The sequence below is a fragment of the Ochotona curzoniae genome, unplaced genomic scaffold (genome assembly GCF_017591425.1).
Source record: "Ochotona curzoniae isolate NIBS_2020 unplaced genomic scaffold, NIBS_Ocur_1.0 contig_908, whole genome shotgun sequence".
Classification (NCBI taxonomy): Eukaryota; Metazoa; Chordata; class Mammalia; order Lagomorpha; family Ochotonidae; genus Ochotona; species Ochotona curzoniae.
This window is the reverse complement of record NW_024466607.1, coordinates 15,055,406-15,079,455: the sequence shown is the minus strand read 5'-3', so window position 1 is coordinate 15,079,455 and position 24,050 is coordinate 15,055,406. Positions and strand designations below refer to the sequence as shown.

General features: G+C 49.8%; 1 protein-coding gene across 1 annotated transcript; it reads left to right on the top strand.

The window, feature by feature from the left end:
• Positions 1–1,680: 1,680 nt before the first annotated feature.
• On the top strand, positions 1,681–23,131 carry IP6K2 (inositol hexakisphosphate kinase 2). Its single transcript, XM_040994422.1, is given in 8 exon segments — positions 1,681–1,758; positions 17,570–17,888; positions 19,592–19,627; positions 19,630–19,659; positions 19,750–19,972; positions 20,749–20,924; positions 21,844–22,019; positions 22,361–23,131. Coding segments are annotated over 7 exon segments (1,344 nt in total). The 5' UTR covers positions 1,681–1,758; positions 17,570–17,686; the 3' UTR covers positions 22,862–23,131.
• The last annotated feature ends 919 nt before the right edge of the window (positions 23,132–24,050 follow it).

Genomic DNA, 24,050 nt, shown 5'->3' with positions numbered 1-24,050 from the left:
AGGTCGATCACTGGCCTGTCTGCAAGGCTCTGACTGGCAGGCTTGATTCAGAGGTGTGGGTCCTGAAGCCACAGGCAGGGGAAGAACTGCAGAGCTGGGCCAGGAGTCTCAGCAGTACAATTGGGGGGCAGGGGATGAGGGGATGCCTTCCAGGCCTGACCAAGCTTACCTGACCTGGGGTTTCTCACCTTTCTCCATCCTCCTGCTGCCCCATTTTGTTCTTCTCCACAATGCCTCCCATTCAACACCAGGAGGTATTCTTTCTATTTCATCAACAGGCATTCCTGGAGTTTACTGGGTGTTTCAGATGCTCTGAATACATCCATGGACAAAATGGTGATTCGTGACTCACTGCTGGAGGTGCCAGGTAATACCATATAATAGGAAGACAAACAATCTGTTAAAAAGACATTTGAGGGTCCAGTGCAGTGGCCTAGTGGTTAAAGTCCTCACCTTGAATGCACCGGGATCCCATATAAGGGTGCCGGTTCTAATCCCGGCAGCTCCACTTCCCATCCAGCTCCCTGCTTGTGGCCTGGGAAAGCAGTTGAGGATGACCCAAAGCCTTGGGACCCTGCACCTGTGTGGGAGACCTAGAGGAGGTTCCTGGCTTCTGGCTTTGGATCGGCGCAGCACTGGCCATTGCCATCACTTGGGGAGTGAATTATCAGATGGAAGATCTTCTTCACTTTCTCTCCTCTCTTATATCTGACTTTGCAATAAAGAAATAAATCTCTTTTTAAAAGATTTATTTATTTTTATTGGAAAGATGGATATAAAGAGAGGAGGAGAGATGGAAAGAAAGATCTTCCATCCAATGGTTCACTCCCCAAGGGGCCGCAACGGCTGGAGCTGAGCCAATCCGAAGCCAGGGGACAGGAGCTTCTTCCTGGTCTCCCACACAGGTGCAGGGTCCCAAGGCTTTGGGCCGTCCTTGACTGCTTTCCCAGGCCACAAGCAGGGAGCTGGGTGGGAAGTGGAGCAGCCAGGACATTAACTGGTACCCATATGGGATCTTGGTACTTACAGGAGGAGGATTAGCCGCCAGTACACCAGACTCAAATAAATCTTAAAAAAAAAAAAAAAAAAAAGCTGCAGTTCCACTGGCATATTCTACTTAGTAACAATCCTTCCAGAGAGATATCCTCCTCTGCCACTCCCATCCTCTCCTGCTCCTAGCACCCAAAGTTAGGTGCTTAATGAATACGTACTGAATTAAAGCATACACACCCTTGCCAATGCCCGGGACATAAGGCTGCAGCTCTGGCCACTGGTACAGACAGAGCAGGGTTCAGGTCGGAAGCTCTGTACTTCCGTGCATTCATGTCCAGTCTTCTGTCCATCCATCCGCTAGAGCCATCTATTTCCCGTTTCTCTGGTGCTATCACTGAAATCCCCGCAATTTGACGACCCCTAAGTCATGGGAAAACCAGAAGATCGGTTGAGCCACCCTACAATCTATTGATGGGATCCGAGCCAGGTTACTGCCCACGCTAACCCTGATTCACCTGTCCTCTAGACTTCCCTCTAAGCCCCACCCCCTTAGTGGCCCCGCCCTTTCCGGAAGTCGCTGCGCGAATCCCGGCGCCCTAGGCGCCTTTCAGACCCGCCAGTCCGCTTGCGCAGCCCCCAGCGCGAGCCAATAGCGAGGGGCGTCGGGAGCGAAGCGCAGGGGGCGGGGCGCGGCGCGGCAGCAGCCATTTTGATGGGAGAGAAACAATAGGACGGAAACGCCGCGGGACTGGGCTGAGGCCGCAGGTAACGCCTGCTTCGTCGCGCTTCCCTGGCCCTGCAGTTCCAGAAGCTCTGGGGAAGGGTTTTTCCGGGTTGCTGGGGGGCGGGGTCTCCAGTCCTCGCAGGGTGTCGCCGTCCTCTTTGGGGTGGGGGTCTCCCGCGGTCCCCGTGGGGGCGGGCTGCCTCGCCCCCTGCGTCTGTGTGGAGCTGGGAACTGTCCTTGAATCTGAAGGGAGGAGGGACGACCTGCGTCGGTTTTGGGAGGAGGGCCCCGTCTCAACATGCAAGGGGTCTCCCGTCTTTTGGAGAGAGGAGCAAGGTTTCCCCCGTAGACAGTGTTTCCCAGGGTCGTGGTCAGGTCCTTGTGCCCAGTGTCACCGAAGGGTCTGCCCTGGTCGCCGATTGTCACCCTGTCCCGGGTTATTGGTGGAGGAGGGCTGTCTCTGCCTGGCTCTTGGGGTTGAGGGGTCAAAGCCTCAGGGATTGTTACCTGGGGCCAGCCAGGGTGCAGCCATTTTGGGTGTTGATTCATGCCAGTCAGACCCATCGGCTGGTGTTAGATGGGCAGACTGCACACCTAACATTATTACCGAATCAGCTTCTTAAAGTAGCCCAGAGAAGGCCTGCTTCTTGGTGACATTTCCACCTTGAATGGAGTTTTCACATTTGTTTTTGTGTTTTTCATGCTAATGGCTTGTTTCATTTTAGGGTTTTGCTGGGTCTGGGGTATCAAGAAAGCTACACTAAAGATGGAGATCATGTAGATGAGGGTACCATGTACTGCTCTTAATAGCCGCTGAGTTGGAACTAGTGCCTGCTTGGTTTTCCACATTGTGTTACATTCTATGAATATACATACAATAAAAAAGATAAGCTGTGAGAATGTATAGCAACATTTGAGGCTTGGTAACAAAAATGCTGCAGATACCATTTGTTATTTAGTGTATATATCTGTTTTTTTTCCACAAAGGATAGAACCACAGTAATTTTGTTGATGGGATTTAAAATGCTGTGTTTGCATTTTTAGCAGGATAACATTTTAAGTGAACCTAAGATGCTTATTTACCTGAGTTATTGCTGCAGGGTTTGTGTAATTGCATCTTGTAACTTGGTATTAAATATTTAAAGGGAAGTTTGAACGTGTTGTTTAAAGGTCACCACTGTCAGAATTAGAAATTACAACATGAATGTTACGGAATTTGACTGTACTAGGTGATTAAATCACATACTGGTTTTTATGGCGGGGGGGGGTTGAGGAAGAAAAAAAAATAAGTTGAAGAAGTAACTGTCCTTCCTGTAGATTTACCTGCTTTGTGACATTCGAGTAGAATTCAGGGACATTGTAAAAAAACCATAAGGATGAGAATCCGCACTAGAGCTGATGTCATTGTAGAGGCCGGAGTGGCGGATGTGAAAGGCTTGATGCTGGGTTGAGTGACAGAGTAGTACAGTGCTGTGTGTGTGGGCAGTGAGCCACACCGGGCGGCAGCAGCCGTGACGACCAGTGCAGTAGCTTTCTGTGAGCTCCAGAGATGTCACACCGGTATCTAGGCAACAGGGATGAGCCAGAGCCTCCCTGAGGCCAGCTCACTGAGGTGAAAATTTTCCATTGTTTGGCTTATCTGGAGGATGCATTGTGTTGGGGGGGGGTGTGGAGGGATGTTTTCCCAAGTGAAGTTATTTTGTGTTGTGGGATCATCTTCCTGGGAAATAAATTGAACACAGTTTTGTATGAAAGGGAGTAAGCCGATAATTGCTTTTGTGTGGTTGTATTTTAAATTATGCTTTTGCTTATTAGCCTGCCGCATAATAAAAGGAGTAGGTATTCATCATGTTTTGTGATGTGCAACTCCTGGCCAGGATCATTCTGTGTTTATTCCCTCTCACTGCCCTCACTTTTTTTTTTTTAAAAGATTTATTTATTTTTATTGGAAAGGCAGATATATAGAGAAGAGGAGAGATAGAGAGGAAGATATTCCGTTCAATGATTCACTCCCCAATTGACTGCAATGGCCGGAGCTGAGCTGATCCGAAGCTAGGAGCCAGGAACTTCTTCTGGGTCTCTCACATGGGTACAGAGTCCCAAGGCTTTGGGCCATCCTCCACTGCTTTCCCAGGCCACAATCAGGGAGGTGGATGGGAAGTAGAGCTGCTGGGGTTAGAACCTGCGCCCATATGGGATCCTGGCACATTCAAGGCGAGGACTTTAGCCACTAGGCCACACCGCTGGGCCCTGAAATTACTCTTGTAAAACAAAACTCAGGAAAAACAAAACATTATTTTGCAAACAGCTAAGACTGGAATGGCACATATCCATATGGGATGCCACATTACAGACAGTAGACTTGCCCACTAGGCAATGACACTGGCCCCATTCTGGCATGATGTCAGAGGCATTCAGCTGACCCTCTGTAGTTGCAGTGGTATGTCCTGCATCAGTGGGTCTCCGTGGCTAGGGAAGGAGCAGTGTGTCACCATTTGGCTGGTTTCTACCTGAGCATGTGGTCAGTGGCAGGACTTCCACTCACTTGGTGAGCGCTTGTTGGCCCCATTGTAGCCTGCAGTCAATGTCCTTTTGTTGCAGGATTTTTGACTCCGAGTATGGCAGCAACCTCAAATTCTTGTCTCGCAGGAAAGAAGAATTTTCATGCGGACACAGTTTAGTTTTAAAGCAAGATTTATTAGAAAAGTTGAGAAAAGAAGACTCCCGTCCTAGCGACGGGAGGGGGTTTTGAGATAGAAAAGACCCTTGCCTCCTGCCATAGTGTCAGGAGGACAAGAAGCAAAACCCTAGTCCTCTGCCATAGTGGCAGGAGAAGAATAAGCAAAACCCGAATGAATGGTGGGGAATGCACCTTTTAAAGGTTTCCCTCAAAGATGTTTCTCCATGAACAAAGAAAATTCCTGGTTTCCATGGTACCTGGCCTTGGGACAAAAGGCCACAGAGGTGCCAGACATAGGACATTCCAGGCCTTGGGCAGATGTGTATTACTTCTTCCTGCTCTCCTTTTAATGATAAAGAGATCGGCCTGAGGCCTTCCCACAGTGGCCAGAGGTAATGGCCGATACTTCAGGTGGGGAATTGATATGCTAACAGCACCCCATCCCTTGGAAGAGATGTGCTCTGGTGAGTTCAAGACATGGTGGGGAAATTCTCTTTTACTTGGGGACCCAGAATACCCTAACTGCCTACTACCCACTCTAACTCCTCTCTCACTTTGATAGACGGTGTATTCAGATGTCCATTTTAACTTTATTTTTTCAGAGATTTATTTATTTGACAGAGATATTCTGTCTACCAGTTCACTCCCCACAAAGCCTGCAACAGCCAAGGCTGGTCCAGGCCGAAGCCAGGAGTCTAGAACTCCATTTGGTTCTTCTACACAGGTGGCAGTGACCCAGGTACGTGGATCATTGTCCACTGGGTGGATTGTTGTCCACTGCCTCCAGGGAAGCATTAGCAGGACACTGGATCTAAAGCAGGGTAATTAGTACTGGAGCTTGCACTCTTGCTATGCAATATTGTTGTGGCTTAACACACTGAGCCACAAGCCTGCCACATAAATTAATACTTTTCATTTATTTGGAAGAGTACTAGAGAGACACTGAAGGTCTCTCATCCTGGCCTTCCAACCAGGCTAGGCCAGGCTGAAGCTGGAAGCCAAGAAAGCCATCCTGATTTCCCAGCTGGGTAACTGGACCTTGCTGCGAGTTGGGCCAGGGTAAAGCAGCCTCTGACTGTAAGCCAGTGCTCATATGGGATGCTAGTATCCCAGGCGCCCACCACCCTCTGTGCTATGGCCCCACTAAAACTTTTTGAGGAGAGGACGGGAGATGGGGGCAGGTAGTAAGTGTACAGTTGATATCTAGGCTGGATCCTGCAAGGCTGGTATGGGTGTTACAAGGCTGGCTATCTCATTCTACCTTAACCCCATCATCAGAGGAACCCACTGAGGCCAGTGTTGTGCAGCGCCAGTTCCAGTGTTGGTTGCTGCACTTCTGATCCGGCTCCCTGCTGGTGAGCCTGGGAAAGCAGTGGGTATTTATCCAATTTCCTGGCCACCTTTCTCTGACAGGGGAGACCCCAGTGGACTTCCACGCCCCTGGCTTCAGCCTGGCCAAGCCCTGACATTGCAGCCATTTGAGGAATAAACCAATGGATAGATGTGATCTGTCTCCCTCTTCTGTAACTTTGCCTTTTAAATAAACTAAATCTTGAAAATGAAGAAGCCACTGGTCACCTCTTGTGTTGAGCCTTGCCTGCATTGAGCCAATAGGATATTTTGTTCTACAGGTATAAAGCTACATCAGGGATGTGTTTTCAGTACCACCTCCTCCCCTTCTAGTCTCTGATTGAGATCCCATTTCTGTGCACATTGTGCTTGTTTTCTTGGGATGAAGCAGCTCCTGCGAGCTTGTCGGCTTTCACCTTGCTGCCTCTTTGTTAAGATGTGCTTTACCTGTGGTGTGTGCTGGCTGGACGTGCTGGTTGCCTCCTTTCTCATGCTGACTCTGCGCTGTGGAGGCTGGAGTCCCAGCATCTGACGTGAGGGCTGAGCAGAGTCATACTGTCTGCCTGCTTGTGAACTTCAGCAACATGATTGGGAGAAAATTCACCAGTAACTAATTAGGACAGGAGAGATCTTTTTGTTTGCTGATTCATTCCCCAGATAGCCACAATGACCAGGGGTGCTAGGCTAGGGCAGTGCCAGGAACCAGAGCTTCATCAGCCTCTCATGTGGGTAGCAGGGACTCACATCTTGAGGCATTTTAGGCCATTAGCAGAGAGTCTGGGTCAGGTCTTCTTTTTAAAAAGATTTATTTATTTTTATTGGAAAGGCAGATATACAGAGAAGAGTAGAGATAGAGAGGAAGATATTCCGTCCAATGGTTTACTCCCCAAGTGACCATAATGGCTGGAGCTGAGCCCACCTGAAGCCAGGAGCCAGGAACTTCTTCCGGGTCTCTCACACGGGTGCAGGGTCCCAAGGCTTTGGGCCGTCCTCGTCTGCTTTCCCAGGCCACAGGCAGAGAGCTGGATGGGAAGTAGAGCAGCTGGGATTAGAACCGGCATCTGTATGTGATCCTGGCACGTTCAAGGCGAGGACTTTAGCCACTAGGTTACTGTGCTGGGCCTCACTGCATTTAGTTTGTCCAATCTTAGCTTGCTCTTTGCCAGGCTTGTTTGGGGAGAACACTGCGTTCAGTCAGGGGCTGATCAGGTTGCCTGGTTTATGCTGTGAGCCTGAGAGATTTTGTAGACCCTTGGGAAGATGGAAAGTTTGCCAAAGGGACCAGGAGGAACTTGTCAGTGTCCCCTGGGTACAGCCCTGGTGTAGCAGTGGGGTACTTCTCAGTCCCATCCAGGGCTGCCCCTGGACTGGATCACTTTTCGCACCTTTTGTTTCAGAGGATAAGTATCTGTGTCATTTGGTTTGGGAGTGAAGGGCTCACAGGGAGGCAGGGAGCCAGTGTCTTATCGTCTTATCTGAAGCTGTGACACATTGGACTCAAGACAGAGAGACTCCAATCACAGGGCGAGACTTCCACGCAGTTTGGGCTGGTGTCGAGCAGTCACTTCCATGTGCACCTGTTGTGCGTGTTTCTTAGCAGGTAGTAGGAGTCAGAGTCTGCTCCTGAGATGACGCTGAGCCTGAGAACTGCCCGCAGCAGAGGCAGAGGATTACTGGTGTATGTGTATGGGATTTATTTAGCTTTGAGAAACTTTGATATTCTCATAGAAGGCACATAAGATGGCTTAGAGTTGCGCCCAGCATGGTGGCCTAGTGGCTAAAGTCCTTGCCTTGCAGGCACCGGGATACCATGTAGGCACTGGTTCGTATCCCAGCTGCTCCACTTCATTCTAGCTCCCTGCTTGTGGCCTGGGAAAGCAGTCAAGGATGGCCCAAAACCTTGGGACCCTGCAATGTGTGGGAGACCTAGAGGAGACTCCTGACTCCTGGCTTCAGATCAGCCCAGCTCCGGCCATTGCAGCTACTTGGGAAGTGAACCAGTGGACTGGAGATCTACCTCTCTTCCTCTCTGTAAATCTGACTTTCCAATAAAAATAAATAAATCTTAAATTTGAAAAAAGATAGTTTAGAATCAATATTTTAGATTTATTTGAGGTATTGGTAATACATTTTTAGCCAGAAGAGGCTTTGTAAATTGCTAAAGTTCTGTGTCAGTGTAGCAGCTTACTTGGATGAACATATTTCTTGGCAGGCAGAACCCTCCTTCACCCTGTCCCGTTGATATGATATTGGGGCTTTCCAGAAGCCTGCTCTGTTGGGTCCCTGAGCTGGGCCGAGGCCCCAGGTTGGCTGGTGTGCTCACACAGGCCTGCTCAGGGTCTGGAAGGCAAGCACTTATGCAGGGCTGCAGTGTGTGTGTCCCTTAGGGAAAAACTTGTGCAGATTTCTGGGACAGGATTTTCTGTTGTTAGTGTCCCTTGACTCTGTCAGGGGAAGGATCTGCGTCATAGGGCTTTTGTGAATGCATTCTGTTAAAACTTGTGGCTTCTTTTTTATTTGTTAGGATAACATACAGTCTGGGGTGGGACGGTGAGCGTCTGGTATTGGAGATGGAGCTGGGTTGTTGCAGGCCTTTGGAGCCTTTTCTCTAGTCCTGCTGCATTGGTAGGTTAGTTGCCTGCTGGGGTGCAGAGCCCCTCCCCGCCAGCCGGCCTTCAGCTGCTTCAACGTTAGGATTAGGGTGCCAGCCTTCTTAGTAGTGTTCTTCTTCCACTTAAGATTTATTCATTTGAAAGTCAGAATTTTGGCCCGGCGCGGTGGCACAGCGGTTAAGGTCCTCGCCTTGCACGCCCAGGATCCCATATGGGCGCCGGTTCTAATCCTGGCAGCCCCGCTTCCCTTCCAGCTCCCTGCCTGTGGCCTGGGAAAGCAGTCGAGGACGGCCCAAGGCTTTGGGACCCTGCACCCGCGTGGGAGACCCGGAAGAGGCTCCTGGCTTCGAATCGGCATAGCATCGGCCCGTTGCGCTCACTTGGGGAGTGAATCATCGGACGGAAGATCTTCCTCTCTGTCTCTCCTCTCTGTATATCCGCCTTTCCAATTAAAAAATAATAAAAATAAATCTTTTTTTTTAAAAAAAGTCAGAATTACAGAGAGAAGAGACAGAGAGCTGGTTGACTCCAGTTGGCCACAGTGCCATCTTCTGCTGCTTTCCCAGGTGCATACGTAAGGAGCTGGATCAGGAGTAGCCACATGAAAATGCTGGCACTGTGGGCAGTGGGTTCATGTGCTGAGCTACAGCACTAGGCCCTGATGTCTGTTTTTCTGTGATGAGGTGTAGGTGGCACAACGCTCAGTGTACCACGTGTGAGGACGGTAGACTCTAGTATGTGTTCCAGAGGGTTGTGAGGTTGTAGGAACTATTTCAGTAGCAAGTCTTCAATAATAAGGAGCTTTCATTTCTGGCACAGTTCTGCCCTATTGTCTCATAGGGTGGGGGAACTGGCCACTTCCTCCCCTGACCTTCCAACGCTTGAAGGACAGTGTGTTTTGAGGTTGTTATGTATGTATGTCAATCCATCTCCCAGTCTGTCATGGAGCAAAGTTACCAGCAAGGAGACAGACGAGATCAGTATTGGGGGGGTGGCAGGAGGGCAGAGGTGTTTAAAATCCTGAAGACTCGGGCAGCCGTCTGTGATGTCAACCCTGTAATGCCTCCCCACACTACCACCAATATTTTCTCTCCCGATTGTAAGAGAGTTTGAGAATATTTTAAAAAGTTTGAAACATTCCAAAAACTGAAAAGAGGGAATGATAACCTTATTACTTAGTTTGAATTTATAATAATTTATGCTTTTTATATAATTAGGAATGCCATCCTTAAAAGACATTCAGTTTTGGGCCCGGCGCGGTGGCGCAAGTGGTTAAGGTCCTCGCCTTGCACGCCCAGGATCCCATATGGGCGCCGGTTCTAATCCTGGCAGCCCCGCTTCCCTTCCAGCTCCCTGCCTGTGGCCTGGGAAAGCAGTCGAGGACGGCCCAAGGCTTTGGGACCCTGCACCTGCGTGGGAGACCCGGAAGAGGCTCCTGGCTTCGGATCAGCATAGCATCGGCCGTTGCGCTCACTTGGGGAGTGAATCATCGGATGGAAGATCTTCCTCTCTGTCTCTCCTCTCTGTATATCCGCCTTTCCAATAAAAAAATAATAATAAAAATAAATCTTTAAAAAAAAAAACATTCAGTTTTGAAAGCAGCCTCAGTTAAGGAGAGTTCAGGTGAAGGCTGGCCTGGCAGGCCTCCTAGAGAGAAGTCGCTTCAGACCTTCCCTTGCTCCTCCTGCTTGGGGGGGGAAATAAAGGCTTCCAGGGTCAGGGGAACAGCCTGAAAGCCCTGGGTTTTTGGGGTGTGGTCTCAGTCCCAACCCAGAGCTAGTTATGTAGCGATAAACTAGAGCAGGATTTCAGTCTCATGGTCATGACCAGTATCTCTCACTGAGACTTTCCTAAGGTTAGTTCCCATTGTAGGAAGCGCTTGGGCTTTGTTTACAGGAAGTGTTTCCACGCAGGCAGGGCCCCATGAGTGTTCAGCTGCCCAGACCTTCCTTTGTGCTCTGTAATTAGTGAAGACATACTAAAGATAGGCAGAGTACATGCAAATGAACACTTTCAGGGGCTAGTGCTGTAGCTCATATGGATGCTGGGTTCAAGTCCTGGCTGCTTCATTTCCAGTCTAGTTCCTCTCTGTTGCACCCGGAAAAGCAGAGGAAAATGGCTAACGTGGAGGCCTGAGTAGAGTCCTAGGCTTCTGGCTTCTGCCTGGCCTGGTCCTGGCCATTGTGGCCAGCTGGGAAGTGAACCAGCAGGTGGAAGGTCTTTCTGTCCCTCCCTCTCTCGATCTAATTCTGACTTTAAAAATAAAGGTATTCAGTTCTTGAAATGCATTTTGTATAGTGTGCAGTGGTGTCTCTTTATGCTAATAGTGCTGCTTATATGATTGATTGGCTTGTGTTTGATCATTACAGGGTGCTGTTCAAGCTCTCTGAACATCTGTTTATAACACAGTAGTGGTTTGAGAGCACTACTCTCAGTGCTCTGTTAGATTCTTGGAGTTTAAGTAATAATTAAACAACAGTCCAAATCTGATTTTGTAAAATTGTTTTTTATATTTTTATTATTTTTTCATTGGAAAGGCAGATATACAGAGAGGAGAGACAGAGAGGAAGATCTTCCGTCCGATGATTCACTCCCCAAGTGAGCGCAACGGGCCGATACTATGCCGATCCGAAGCCAGGAGCCTCTTCCGGGTCTCCCACGTGGGTGCAGGTTCCCAAAGCTTTGGGCCGTCCTCGACTGCTTTCCCGGGCCACAGGCAGGGAGCTGGAAGGGAAGCGGGGCTTCCGGGATTAGAACTGGCGCCCATATGGGATCCCGGGCGTGCAAGGCGAGGACCTTTAACCACTTGCGCCACCGCGCCGGGCCCGTAAAATTGTTTTTTAAAGATTTATTTTTATTTTATTTTTATTGGAAAGTCAGATATACAGAGAGAAGGAGAGACAGAGAGGAAGATCTTCCATCTGATGATTCACTCCCAAAGTGAGCACAATGGCCGATGCTATGCTGATCTGAAGCCAGGATCCAGGAATTTCTTCCAGGTCTCCCACACAGGTGCACGATCCCAAGGCTTTGGGTCTGCTTTCCCAGGCTACAAGCAGGGAGCTGGATGGGAAGTGGAGCAGCCAGGATTAGAACGGGCGCCCATATGGAATCCCACGAGGCTACTAGGCTAGACTCTGATGGTTTGCTTTTTAAATGCCCGCAACCAGCCAGGATTTCCTAGGCCAGCCAAGGGGAGAGAACCAGGCACCCAATCTCTACCTGCCCCATGGCAGGCAGGGAACCAGCTGCTTGAGCCAGCTGCATTGGCAGGAAGCTGGAATCTGGAACTGAAGTCAAGAATGAGTCAGACACCCTGATAGGGGCCTTGGGTGGCTTACGAGCTGGGCACCTGACCTAGCAGTCAAGGACGGCCCAAAGCCTTGGGACCCTGCACCCGTGTGGGAGACCTGGAAGAGGCTCCTGGTCCCTTGCTTTGGATCGGCACAGCACAGGCCGTTGCATCCACTTGGGGAGTGAAGCAGTGGATGAGAGATCTTCCTCTCTATCTCTCTCCTCCTCTGTGTATCTGACTTTCCAATAAAAATAAATAAATAAATATTTAAAAATTTTTTGAAGGGACTGGCATTGCAATGCAGTGGGTTATGCGAACAGCTACAACATGGCATCTAGTATGAGAGTATGAGTGCTGGTTTAAGTTCCAGCTGCTTCACTTCCAATCCAGCTCCCTGTTAATGTGCCTGGGAAAGTAGTGGAAGATGACCCAAGCATTTGAGCCTCTACCAACCAGGTGAAGCACCTGGCTTCAGCGTCACCCAGCCCTGGCTGTTACTTCCATATGGGAAGTGAACCAGCAGATGGAAGATCTCTTAAAAACAGAATCCCAGAGACAGAAGGAGAGACATCTTTCATCCATTGGTTCACTCTCCAAATGGTTCCAACAGCTGGAGCCAGCAGCTTCCTCTGGATCTCCCTGTGGGTGCAGGCACGCCCGTGTGAGTGCTAGAATTCACGTGGCACTTAGGCCATCCTCTGCTGCCCTCTCAAGCCATTAGCTGAAAGCTGAATTGGAAGTGGGTCACTGGGGTTTGAACTGCCACCCATAAAGGAAGCCAGTGCCACAGATTGAGGCTTAAGCTGCTATACCATGGCATGGCCCCAATAAATAAATTTTTAAAAAAAGAATTAAAAAGGTAACTGCAACAGAGATTTGTTAGTGTGATAAAATTAGGTTTTCAAAATAAGGGAGTGGCTTTATATGTGTTAACACCAGCGGCTAATGTCACGGATTGTTTACACGGGGAGCATGGCTGGCCACGTCTCAGCTATGGAAGGCTCACAGGTGTGTTCCTCATAGTTAGGGATAAGCCTCTGTTTACAGTTGCAGTCCGGGCTGACCTGGACATGGGTGATGGATGTGCTTACAGTGAGGTAAGGATTCCAGTGATAATGGGTGGGAAATGGAATTTCAGACAAAAATTTGCATGCAAAAGCTACATAACAGTGTCATGCTTTTAAAAGTACGGTCTTTTCTTGCTTTAAGGTAGTGGACACTTAGAAGAATTTTGTAAACTCAAAAATGGATGGGCTGATTTTATATATGCAGTGAGGGGTACATTGATTTTCATCTATACTAAATGAAATCATTCAACTTGCAGCCCTTTATGATTTTTTTTCTTTTTTTAGTTTTTGTTGTTTTTTCTTTTGTTGTGGCAAAAAATTTTTTCAAGATTTATTTATTAGAAAGAGAGACATAGCTGTCCACTTCCCAGGTGGCTGCAGCAGCGAGGGTTAGGCCAGGCCAGAGTCGGGAGCCAGGAGTTGCCAGGGAGGAAGCTTTCCCAGGCCAGTGGACTGGACGTGAACCAGCACCCATGTGGGTGCTGCTGACATAGCGACTTTGCTTATTACACCACACTGGCCCGTGCTTGACTTCTTCCCCACGGCCTAGTGCTTTTGTAGTTCACCTGCATAGTGGCATGCAGCAGTGTGCTCCTGCATGTTCTTGAGTGATATTCCATTTTTATTAAATATTTATTTTTATTGGAAAGGCAGATATACAGAGGAAAGGAGAGACAGAGGAGAAAATCTTCTGTCCTCTGACTCACTCCCCAACTGCCACAATGGCCAGATCTGAGCTGATCTGAAGCCAGGAGCCCAGAGCTTCTTCCAGGTCTCCCCCGCAGGTACAGGGTGCCAAGACTTTGAGCCATCCTCCACTACTTTCCCAGGCCACAAGCAGGCAGCTGGATGGGAAGTGGGACTGCCAGTACCCGAACTGGCACCCATATGGGATCCCGGGCAAGCAAGACGAGGGCTTTAGCTACTAGGGCCCATGATACTCCATTTTATAGAAAACCCTAGTTTCCCCTCTCACTGTGTTTGGCCTTGGGCATGGTGGTGCTTAGGAATAGTGCAGCAGCACACAATCCTTAGAGGTGTGCAATTTGCATTTCTGTCAGGTAAATACTTAGAAGCCAAATTATGTGCATACTTTCTGTGCATGTGTGTGTGTTAAGTGTGTTTTTAATTTGTAAGAAGCTGCCAAGCTGTTCTCCAGAGTGGCTGTCTCTTTTTACATTCCTGCCCCCAGTGTGTCAGACCTCAGTAATTGAGCCTGGCAGCACAACTGTGCGTCGTGGGGGCAGTGGACCTGAGGGGTGGTGGAGAGGCTGTTGTCCCCGTGGCAGCCTTTGTGGCCCCTGCCCTCCTGGGAGTGCCTCACCCTGGGCTTTCTCCGAGGCTGAGGAAGCAGCCCCAGCGGACCTCATCTGCAGCCTTATTACCTGAACTCAGAGCGAGCTAAGGACCCAGGCTCTCCCGTGAGTCATAGTCAGCATTATGGCATCATTTCCAGGAGAGTCTTAAACCAATGGAATGGAACTGCGGGGAGGGGCCTGCCTGAGAAGACTGACTGTCAGAAGATGGATGATGTTCTGTGGGCATTACCTGCTCGCCCCTTCATGGGTGAGTGTGAGGCATGTGGGCAGGTGGACTGTAATATGACCCTCCTCTCCATGGTCCACACGCTACAGTAGCCTTGGCAGCAACTGCTTATACTCGAGGGTTTCTGGGAAAAACTGGGTTTTGGACACCTTGGATGTTTAAAACCATTAAAACAGATTCCACTCCTCTGACTGCCTTTGGAAAGGGTGAGGGCAAGAACGAGGGGGAGAGTGTGTGCCAGGTGCAGTAAAACAGGCGCTGTGGGTCATTTCTTTCTCCTGACCTGGCCAAGGTCCCCAGAAAGGGAGCTGATCTGCTCTGTAACCCTACTGTCCTTGTGATAGGAGCTTCTTAAGGAGCTCAGAACAGAAGCCCCACATCTGCATCTGCAGTGGTGAGGAATATGTGAAGCCATGCTCCTGTTGGAATTGAGAGCTCAACATAATCATTAAAGCAGAGGCATCGTAGAACAGGGCTGGGTGCACAGAATGCACTGAGGCGTCCTACTTCATCCTGTGTGATTAAAAGGAATCCTGCTGAGCACATTGATGAGTGGTCACGACCCACTGAGCCACTTCCATTTCTACCAGTAACCTGGAACCCAAAGGGAGCGAGTCAGGGACTTGGAGTCCCACAGAAGAGTTCATTGGCAGAATCAGAACTGGAACCTGGCCCCACCTCAGTCCAGGCCAGTTAGCCTGTGTAATTCCACCTCCCATGTGGAAGTTTCCTGTCATCAGACTTGGCTCAGGCAAGTCTCAGCCTTGTAATTCCCACCTCTCTAAACAAAATGATGATTTTCCAAGGAGAGTGTCCTCTGCACTGCTGGAGTAGGGCACACAGGGAAGGTGGCAAGGTGCTGCATCACTTGCTTCTGGAGACATGGAAGAAATGGAGGAGGTAGAAACCCTTGCAGGACAAGGTAGAAACCCTTGCAGGACACAGAGCCATTATTCTAGAGAGATACAATGAAGGACCTATTTGTGTTTTTCTTTAAGTGTTATTTTCGGCGTTTTAAAAAAAATTTTTTTTAATATTTATTTTTGTTGGAAAGGCAGATATACAGAGAGGAAGATCTTCATCCATTGATTCACTCCCTAAGTGGCCACAACAGCCTTAGCTGAGCCAATCTGAAGCAAGGAGCCAGGAGCTTCTTCCAGGTCTCCCACATATGAGTACAGGGTCCCAAGGCTTTGGGCCATCCTTGACTGCTTTCCCAGGCCACAAGCAGGGAGCTGGATGAGAAGTGGGGCCGCTGGGATTAGAACTGGCACCTACGTGAGATCCCAGGCATGTGTGAGGCAAGGATTTTAGCCACTAGGCTGCTGTATCAAGCCTCAAAGACCTGGTTTTTCAGTCCCCAGTGCCTGCAGCAGCCGTAGCTGAACCAGTCCAAAGCCAGGAGCTTAGCTTCTTCCAGGTCTTCCCCTTGGGTGCCAAGGGCCCAAGGACTTAGACCATTCTGCTGCTGTCCCAGGACACAAGCAAGGAGCTCAATTGGAGGTGGGGTTGCCAGGACACAAACTGGTACCCATATGGGATGCTGGCTCTGACAGAGGATTGTCTAGTTGAAAAATTTTTTTATGGAATTTAGGGATGGATACAAGAAATAGCCCAGAGAAAGGTATTTTTATATTTAATTGAATACATTGATTAAAAAAAAAAAAGAAATACATTGAATGGATCCTGAACAGAGAAGAAAAGGTTTGCAGCCTCAGCATTGCTGTGACGGTGCAAGCAATTTTACACCTTTCTGAAAACTTTGGGTTGTGTTCTCAACTCTGGCCCATAAGGAGCATCTTGTACTTTACCAGGCCTTGGTGCTGGTGAGTTGAGTATGAATCACTAGTTTTCCTTTGTTGTTATTCTGTACATGGTAAATTAGTGCGGGTGAACTAGTTGTTATGGAAATGGAGAAAAGGCATCTGAGAGCGCCATCTCCTGGAGAGACTCTGGAATGACTAGGACCTACTACTCATTAAGGTTCCGTTGTCTTACATTTTGGACCCTTCCTATCCTGGGGACTTCCATGGTGATTTGAAGGTACCATGAAATCAGATCAGGACCTTTGTGTCACTGCTCTTTACATGAAGAAAGATTATTATTATTAAACCTGGAGTCCATTTGGGCGCCCACAGGTTTTTCTCTAAAAGAAAGAAAGAAATACTTAAGTCATTAGAGGCACTGACAGAAAATAGAGTTCTGTAAGGAGAGCACTCTCCTGGGCCACATGCCATGGCAGGCTGAAGCGTCAGGCCACAGGGCTGCTGCGTTGAGGCACTCGGCAGGCTGGGCTCGCTTGGGAGTCCTGGCTTCCCTTCCCTGGCTTCCCTATCAGTTTCATTGCAACAGGAAATGTTGTCTCCTCATGACGACGCAGCAGTCCTTGTGATCAGCCTGCCACACATTGGGTGCTTTACCTACATTCGTCAGAGGGCAGACCTCCCCGACCTAGCCTCATTTCCACCACCAGATTGGAGTCCTGGGGACTGGCCAAGTGTCCAGGAAGGTCCTCTGGAGATCCAGAGGTGTTGCCCAGACACTGTGAGTGCTCCTAGAGACTGCCGTGTGTGAGACCCAGTACACCATTGGCATGGCCTGCCCTGATGCAGCTCAGAGAGGGCGTGGAGGTGTGTTTACTAGCAGGTGGAAAGCCCAGGGCTTCAAGTGGGGGAATGACATGATTGCCCCTGCAGCTTGTCTTTGGGTAAAAGGAGTGCCCCAGCTTTTGATGATCAGGATAGAACCGATAAAAATTGTCGTGACCTGGAACACTGTCTTTCACATGAAGTTTGCCAGCTTTGATCAGTTGTTAGATACAAATGTTAATCATTAAAGCTGGTCACAGGCTCCATGGCTAATAAGGTCAGAGAGGATTGTGTATAACTTTGGGCAGATGTGTGGGGATACCTTGGGCCGGCAGATGTTATCAGGTGATGAATTAGTAGGTTTTCCTTGTATTAAGTGCATTTTATAAAGATAGATTTGGTCACCTTCAACTTAGACTTGACTGTCTTACTCAAAGATACAAGACTTAACTAGAATATTTGGTTTCAGATTGTGGTTTCACCTCACTGGGGCTTATTGACTGCTTGGTAGGCAGTGGTTGTTGGTGGGGCACTAGGATCGGAATCGCAGCCCTGGGCATCCCCCACCCCCACCCAGACTCCCAGTGTTTGTTTGGCCTCCCTTGAGTTCCGCCTGTTTGTCTTTCTACTAGAGCAGCTGGGCGGGCTGGAGGCTCTAAGGCGGGTCCCAGTCAGTTTCCAAATCCCTTGTCATAATTGTGTTTGTTTCTGGCAGAGCGTCCTGGCTTGCACAAGCCAAGCAGCTGAGACCAAACAGGAGAACAGACGGAGGACGAGCTGGCCGCAGGACTCCCGCCGCCTCCGCCTTCTCCCTGCCCCCTGGGCCCAGAGGATGAGCCCAGCCTTCAGGGCCATGGACACAGAGCCCCACCCCAAGGGCATCCTGCTGGAGCCCTTTGTCCACCAGGTTGGGGGACACTCCTGCGTGCTCCGCTTCAACGAGACCACTCTGTGCAAGCCCCTGATCCCAAGGGAGCATCAATTCTACGAGACCCTTCCTGCCGAGATGCGGAAATTCACTCCCCAGTACAAAGGTGAGCCCCAGCTTCCCGAGGGGGTTGCCAGGCTGGGGAGCAGGAGGCGTCCTAGAAGCCATCCCGGCTTGTCCTCCCTCCCTCCCTCCCTTCCACTTGCCGAGTTCTCCCTCCTCCTCTTGGCCCTCGGCCTGGCACCTCACACCCTTAGTTTGCAAACCCTGTTGAGATTGCTCAATTATGTTTTGTTTTGTGGATTTGTGTTGTGTTTCTTTTTGGTGGAAGTTTAGTTGTGTTTTATGTTCAGGTATCTCTAGATCACAGTAACCCATAGTCCCCCCCTCCTGAGGGGGGGCGCTGGGGGAAGACTTGGGGAGGATTTTACACAGCATACTTGCCGCCTGCTTTCTGTGCTCCAGGAACCCAGAAGGCCGAGTGATTAGGTAGGCTGGGGGCAGGGCTGAGTCAGATGGAATGCAGCCATGGGAGGCGGCGCTGGGGAGATGAAGCCCTTCACCCTTCACACTCGCGGATGGCCCCTCTGTGTGAAGGCACCTCTTGGATTCATTATGGTTAAGACTCCTTTTTCAGAATGCACCTTTGGGGGAGAGAGCCGCAGCCACTGGTTTGGTGGGGTGTGGGAGTGGGGTGTAAATCAAGACTGATTCTATTAAATGAATTATTAAATGTGCATTGCCTGGTTATATGAAATACTGAAATGATTTATGTTCTTTAAAGACAAAATGTACTGGGCTGTTCTGTACTCTGAAATGCATGTGTGGTATGGCGGAGGTGGGGAGTTGGGGGCCCTCACTTGGTCCTTCTCTGTTGTTTTTTTCCAGGACAAAGCCAAACACTCTTTGTTAGCTGGCCGCCCCTGTCCCTTTTTACCCTTGGTCATGTCTCCCGTAGCCACAGGGAAGTGTGGCTCCCTGAATTCCCCATCCTGGCTCCTCTGGTGCAGAGCTGGGGCCACTTCAGAAGTGTCGTTTCTTTCTGAGCACACAGTCCCCTGCAGCAAGTGAGCGAGCGGGCGGGCAGCAAGGACTGAGCAGATTGAGTGAGCCTGGGGCAGGAAGGCCGGGGAGGCCAGGTGGTCAGCCAGGCGGCTGTAAGGCGCTCGTCGGCACCTGCTGAATCGCTCCCACCCGACAGCCCCTCCTCAGAGACTGTCTCATTACACGTAGCAGGTTCTAGAGACTCAAGGGGCAGAGCTGCTTCCAAGGCCATCACACGTGTGTGCTCCGTGCACAAGCCTGTCCGTCTTGTGTTCATTTTGTTCTTTTGTGACATGAGACTGCAAAGACCAATAAAAACATTTGCAAGGGACAGAAGGCTTGAGGTGTCCCCAGTGTGGGGGCACTGCGGGGAGTCCCTGCTAGGGTGTCTGTTGTGCTGTGTGGTTTGTTTACCCCTTTATTTTGCTTTGCTTCCCTGGTCTCCCCCGACCCCGTGGATGCTTCTCACCACAAGGCAAAACTGCGTTCCTCCTGCTTTCGGGCTGTGCTTTAAAGCAAGCCTCCATGCCACCGGAGCTCCTCTTCAGGACATTACAAAGTCCCACGAGATAAAAAGAGCAATGTTTTGGCATCTTTCTTAGGATTAGAAGAGTTACATGAAAATTAATAATAAAACATTTTCAATGATGGAAAAATGTGTCTTGTAATTCTTTGGCTCTTGCCTTGTTGAGTGCCTCAGAGAGGCAGCCTCTCGGCCATGTCTGCTCCCTAATTGCTTGTCTTGTATGGTGTCATCTCTTCTAGCTGTTCTGATATTTGTTAGGTTTGCAGATGAGTTTGGGCCTCTGGCAACATAGAGACTAAGGAACAGGGTAAGAACAAACCAAATGTTAAAATCCTGTTTTCAGAATGCATCTTCCTGTGGGATTCAGACTCTTTGCCACTCCTCGTCCCCTCCGCAGGTGTAGTATCCGTATGCTTTGAAGAGGATGAAGACAGGAACTTGTGTCTGATAGCATATCCAGTAAAAGGGGACCATGGAACTGTGGACCTTGTAGACAATTCAGACTGTGAGCCAAAAACTAAGCTGCTCAGGTGGACAAACAAAAAGCATCATGTCCTAGAATCCGAGAAGACTCCCAAGGACTGGGTACGCCAGCACCGGAAAGAGGAGAAGTCGAAGAGGTGAGTCAGAGTGGGCAGGGAGCAGGGTGGGCTCCAGGAGGAAAAGGGTTGACAGTCCTGGGCACGGCTTGGTTCCCAGGAGATAAAGACTCGCCACGTACTTGGCAAATGCCTTGTCACCCAGTGGTGAGTTGGTTCCCATGTGGCACAACCAGCTTCTTTGACTTAGGGTTTAGGTCATACTATGTTGTGTAAACAGAGTTGGCAGATTTAAACAGCTCTGTGGCTGCTCCACCTGGTACTGTCCCTTCACCTCAGGTTACTTACTAAGGAGTGTCATGTTAAATGTTCTGGAAACTCAAGGAGGCAGGGCCTCCAAGTCCCTCCGTTGGCAGGGCATATGTACCCAGAGTAATTATAATGTACATAGAGTATTTATAATGTAGCTAAATTGATCAACTGACTTCTATGGAATTTCAGTTCAGATTTTGCTGGTCTCCAGTATTTTCGAGTTAAGGACACCTGGGTGTCTCAGGAGCGAGAGCCCTGGAATGGGGCAGGGAACAATGGCAGGTCATGTCCTGGGTTCTCCTTGTAGAAAGCATTGTCAGCCTGGCTCCTGATATGTTTTAATCAACCTGTTGAGGTTTGATACATATAATAAAGCATGCCTATTAGAAGAGTTCAGTGAATTTAGGCAGGCATATATACTATAACCACCACTATATCAAGATATCTAACTTTATTTTGTCACTCTAGAAAACTGCCTTTATGCCTGTTTGGCCCTATTTTTGGTAACATGTTGTGATTCAGCGGATCCTTATCTCTCTTTGTAGTCATAAGTTGGAAGAAGAATTTGAGTGGCTGAAGAAATCTGAAGTCTTATACTACAGTGTAGAGAAAAAGGGGAATGTAAGTTCCCAGCTTAAACACTATAACCCTTGGAGCATGAAGTGTCACCAGCAGCAGTTACAGAGGATGAAGGAGAATGCGAAACACCGGAACCAGTACAGTATCCTCTGCTCACAGGAGAGGGGCAGGCAGGAAGGCCCCAGGGGTTCAGTTGGACAAGTTGGGTTTTTTAAGTTGTGGTTGAATTTAAACTTCTCTTCCAGAGGTGCCACCAATCCCTATGTGCTGGCTGGGAGTAGGTGACACATTCCTCAGGGCTGGGAGTCGGCCTAGAAGTACAGCTGATTTGGCGTGCCAGCTATGGGGGCTTTGGGGGTGAGGAGGGCCTCACTGAAAGGACCAGCTAAACATGTGTGAGACCTGGAAGATGCTCTTGGCTCCTGGCTTTGGTTTGGCTCATCCCTGGCTGTCACAGCCACTTGGGGAATGAATCAGCAAAGGAAAACCTTCCTCTCTGTCTCTCTTCCTCTCTATGTATCTGACTTTCCAACAAAAACAGATCTTTAAATTTTTTTTCTTAAAGACATAAAACCTAGGGGGTCAGCGGTATTGGAACAGCAGGTTAAACCACAATTTGCAGTGCTGGAATCCCATTTTGGAGTGCAGATTTGAGCCCCGCACATTAATCTCTATCAAGCTTCCTCCTAATGTGCCTGGAAAAGCATCAGATCATGGCCCAAGCACTTGGGCCCCTGCCACCCCAAGGAGACCAGGATGGAATTCCAAGATCCTGGCTCCAGCCTGACTCAGATTTGGCTGCTGTAATTGTTTGGGGAAGGAACCAGCAGTTGGAATATCTCTCCGGCACTTCCTCTCTTGCCCTCTTCCTTTATCTTGTTGCTTTACCTTTCAAATAAACAAACAGAAATCCTTTTAAGAATATAGCATGGCAGGTAGAAGGACCACTGGATTTTCCTGTGAGCTCCCCTGTTCCCCAAGGAGAGTGTTGGGGGGCAGGGAGGGAACACCAGTGTCCCAAGCTGTGGCTTCCTATTGGGAAACTATCCTTAACTACTCAGAATTTATCTTACTGGAGAACCTGACTTCGCGCTATGAGGTGCCTTGTGTCCTGGACCTCAAGATGGGCACGCGACAGCATGGCGATGATGCATCTGAGGAAAAGGCAGCCAACCAGATCCGCAAGTGCCAGCAGAGCACGTCCGCCATCATCGGCGTGCGCGTGTGTGGCATGCAGGTGAGAGGCCCTGGCAGCTGCCACATCCCCACCATGGTGTTGGCCTCTTGATTCACAAGACTCCAGATTTGGGCCAGGCTTACATGCCTGGGTGATCTCTGAGATCAGCATGGAAAGAAGTGGGGAGAATGCAAGAGGGCTAGGTCTTTTCCCCTGACTGTTGAGTTAGGGGGCTGGGACACAACGACCAAATCTGGGGCTGGTGGATATTGACCAAAGAGGGTAGTAGCTCACTAGCAACTGGTCTACTTGACAAGAGATGTAATCCATCCTCTCATCCCACCCCAGACCAGGCCTTAACATGGGCTTCAGCCGCTGAACACTTGCTCTGTCTCCTGTAGGTATACCAGGCGGGCAGTGGGCAGCTCATGTTCATGAATAAGTACCACGGGCGGAAGCTGTCGGTGCAGGGCTTCAAGGAGGCACTATTCCAGTTCTTCCATAATGGGCGGCACCTGCGCCGTGAGCTCCTGGGCCCCGTGCTCAAGAAGCTGGTAGAGCTCAAGACAGTGCTAGAGCGGCAGGAGTCCTACCGCTTCTACTCGAGCTCCCTGCTCGTCATCTACGATGGCAAGGAGTGGCCCGAGGTGGCCCTGGACTCTGATGCCGAGGACTTGGAGGACCTGTCAGAGGAATCAGCTGACGAGTCTGCTGGTGCCTACGCCTACAAGCCCATTGGTGCCAGCTCTGTGGATGTGCGCATGATCGACTTTGCACACACCACCTGCAGGCTCTACGGTGAGGACAGCGTGGTGCACGAGGGCCAGGATGCTGGCTACATCTTCGGGCTCCAGAGCCTGATAGACATTGTCACAGAGATAAGTGACGAGAGTGGGGAGTGAGCTTGCCAACTGCCCCGGTACCTGAGAGACTCTCATGGTCCCAGGCTCAGCTGTGCTGCGTCAGGGAGGAGGCCAAGGTAGCCCGGCAGTGGCCCTGCAGCCTGGAGCTGACAGGCAGTGGCCCCTCAGCCCCAGCCCGAGCCAGCCCCGGCTGCGCTCCAAGTCTTTATTTATTTTAACTGTTTCTTCAACATTCCATATTTGATGATGCAGATACCTCTTTCGTCCTTGCGTGTACGTGTTCTAATACACATCTTCCTGTTTATGGTACACAGTGCTACTGTCATTCTTTCCAGGGGCCAGCAGCCCCCTCCACCCCTCTGAAGCCTCACCACATGCTGGGACCTCCTCCCTGACCCAACAGTATTCTGGCCACTCCCCCAGCCCCAGCCTACCCTACACATCCTGCACATTGTCACTGTCTCTTAGCTTGGTCCTCACTTGGCACCTAGAAATGACCCAACCTGCCACACAACTCAGCCAGCTAGTCCCTTCATGGTCTGATGACCAACTGTCCAGCACTCCTACCCCTAAAACCAGTCCTGACCCAGGTCTTCCCATGGCCCTGTGTGGCTTGCACTGAAGTTGGGCCACAAATACTGTGAACCTTGGGTCTACTCTTGTGCTCTCCTGTGATGCCATGGCAGCTAACTGGCTGCACACTGGCGGTAGCTGTCCTGGCACCAGTGCTGGGCCAAGGAGGCCCGAGGCTGTGACCCTTTGGCAGCCAGGGGTTTGGTGGTAAAGAGGCCCAGGTAGAGGGGTCAGTATGAAAAGCTAGGTTGTCCTGGCCACATACACACACCCCTGTTCCCACAGCTAGCCAGCTCTGGACCCCACTGCACTTCCTGCATCAGTCTGCTCACGCAGTCAGAGCTGCAGTGCTATGTCAGAAGGGTTTTTTTTTTTTTTTTTTTAATAAAGATTGGTTTATTTTACTTGAAAAAGCAGAGTGATTAAAATTTTCCAAGTTCTGAATCACTCCTCCCAAATGGTTGCAACAGCCTCTTCCAGGCTAAAGCAAGGAGCCAGGAACTGCTGTCCCCCATATGGACGGCAGGTCTCAAGTGCTCAAGCCACCAACTACAGATTCCCCCAGCACATCAGCTGAGACTCAAGCAAGAACTCCAGCGTGGGATGTGAGCATTGCAGATGGCCGTGTGACTGCTGCACCACAGAGGGAGAGGTC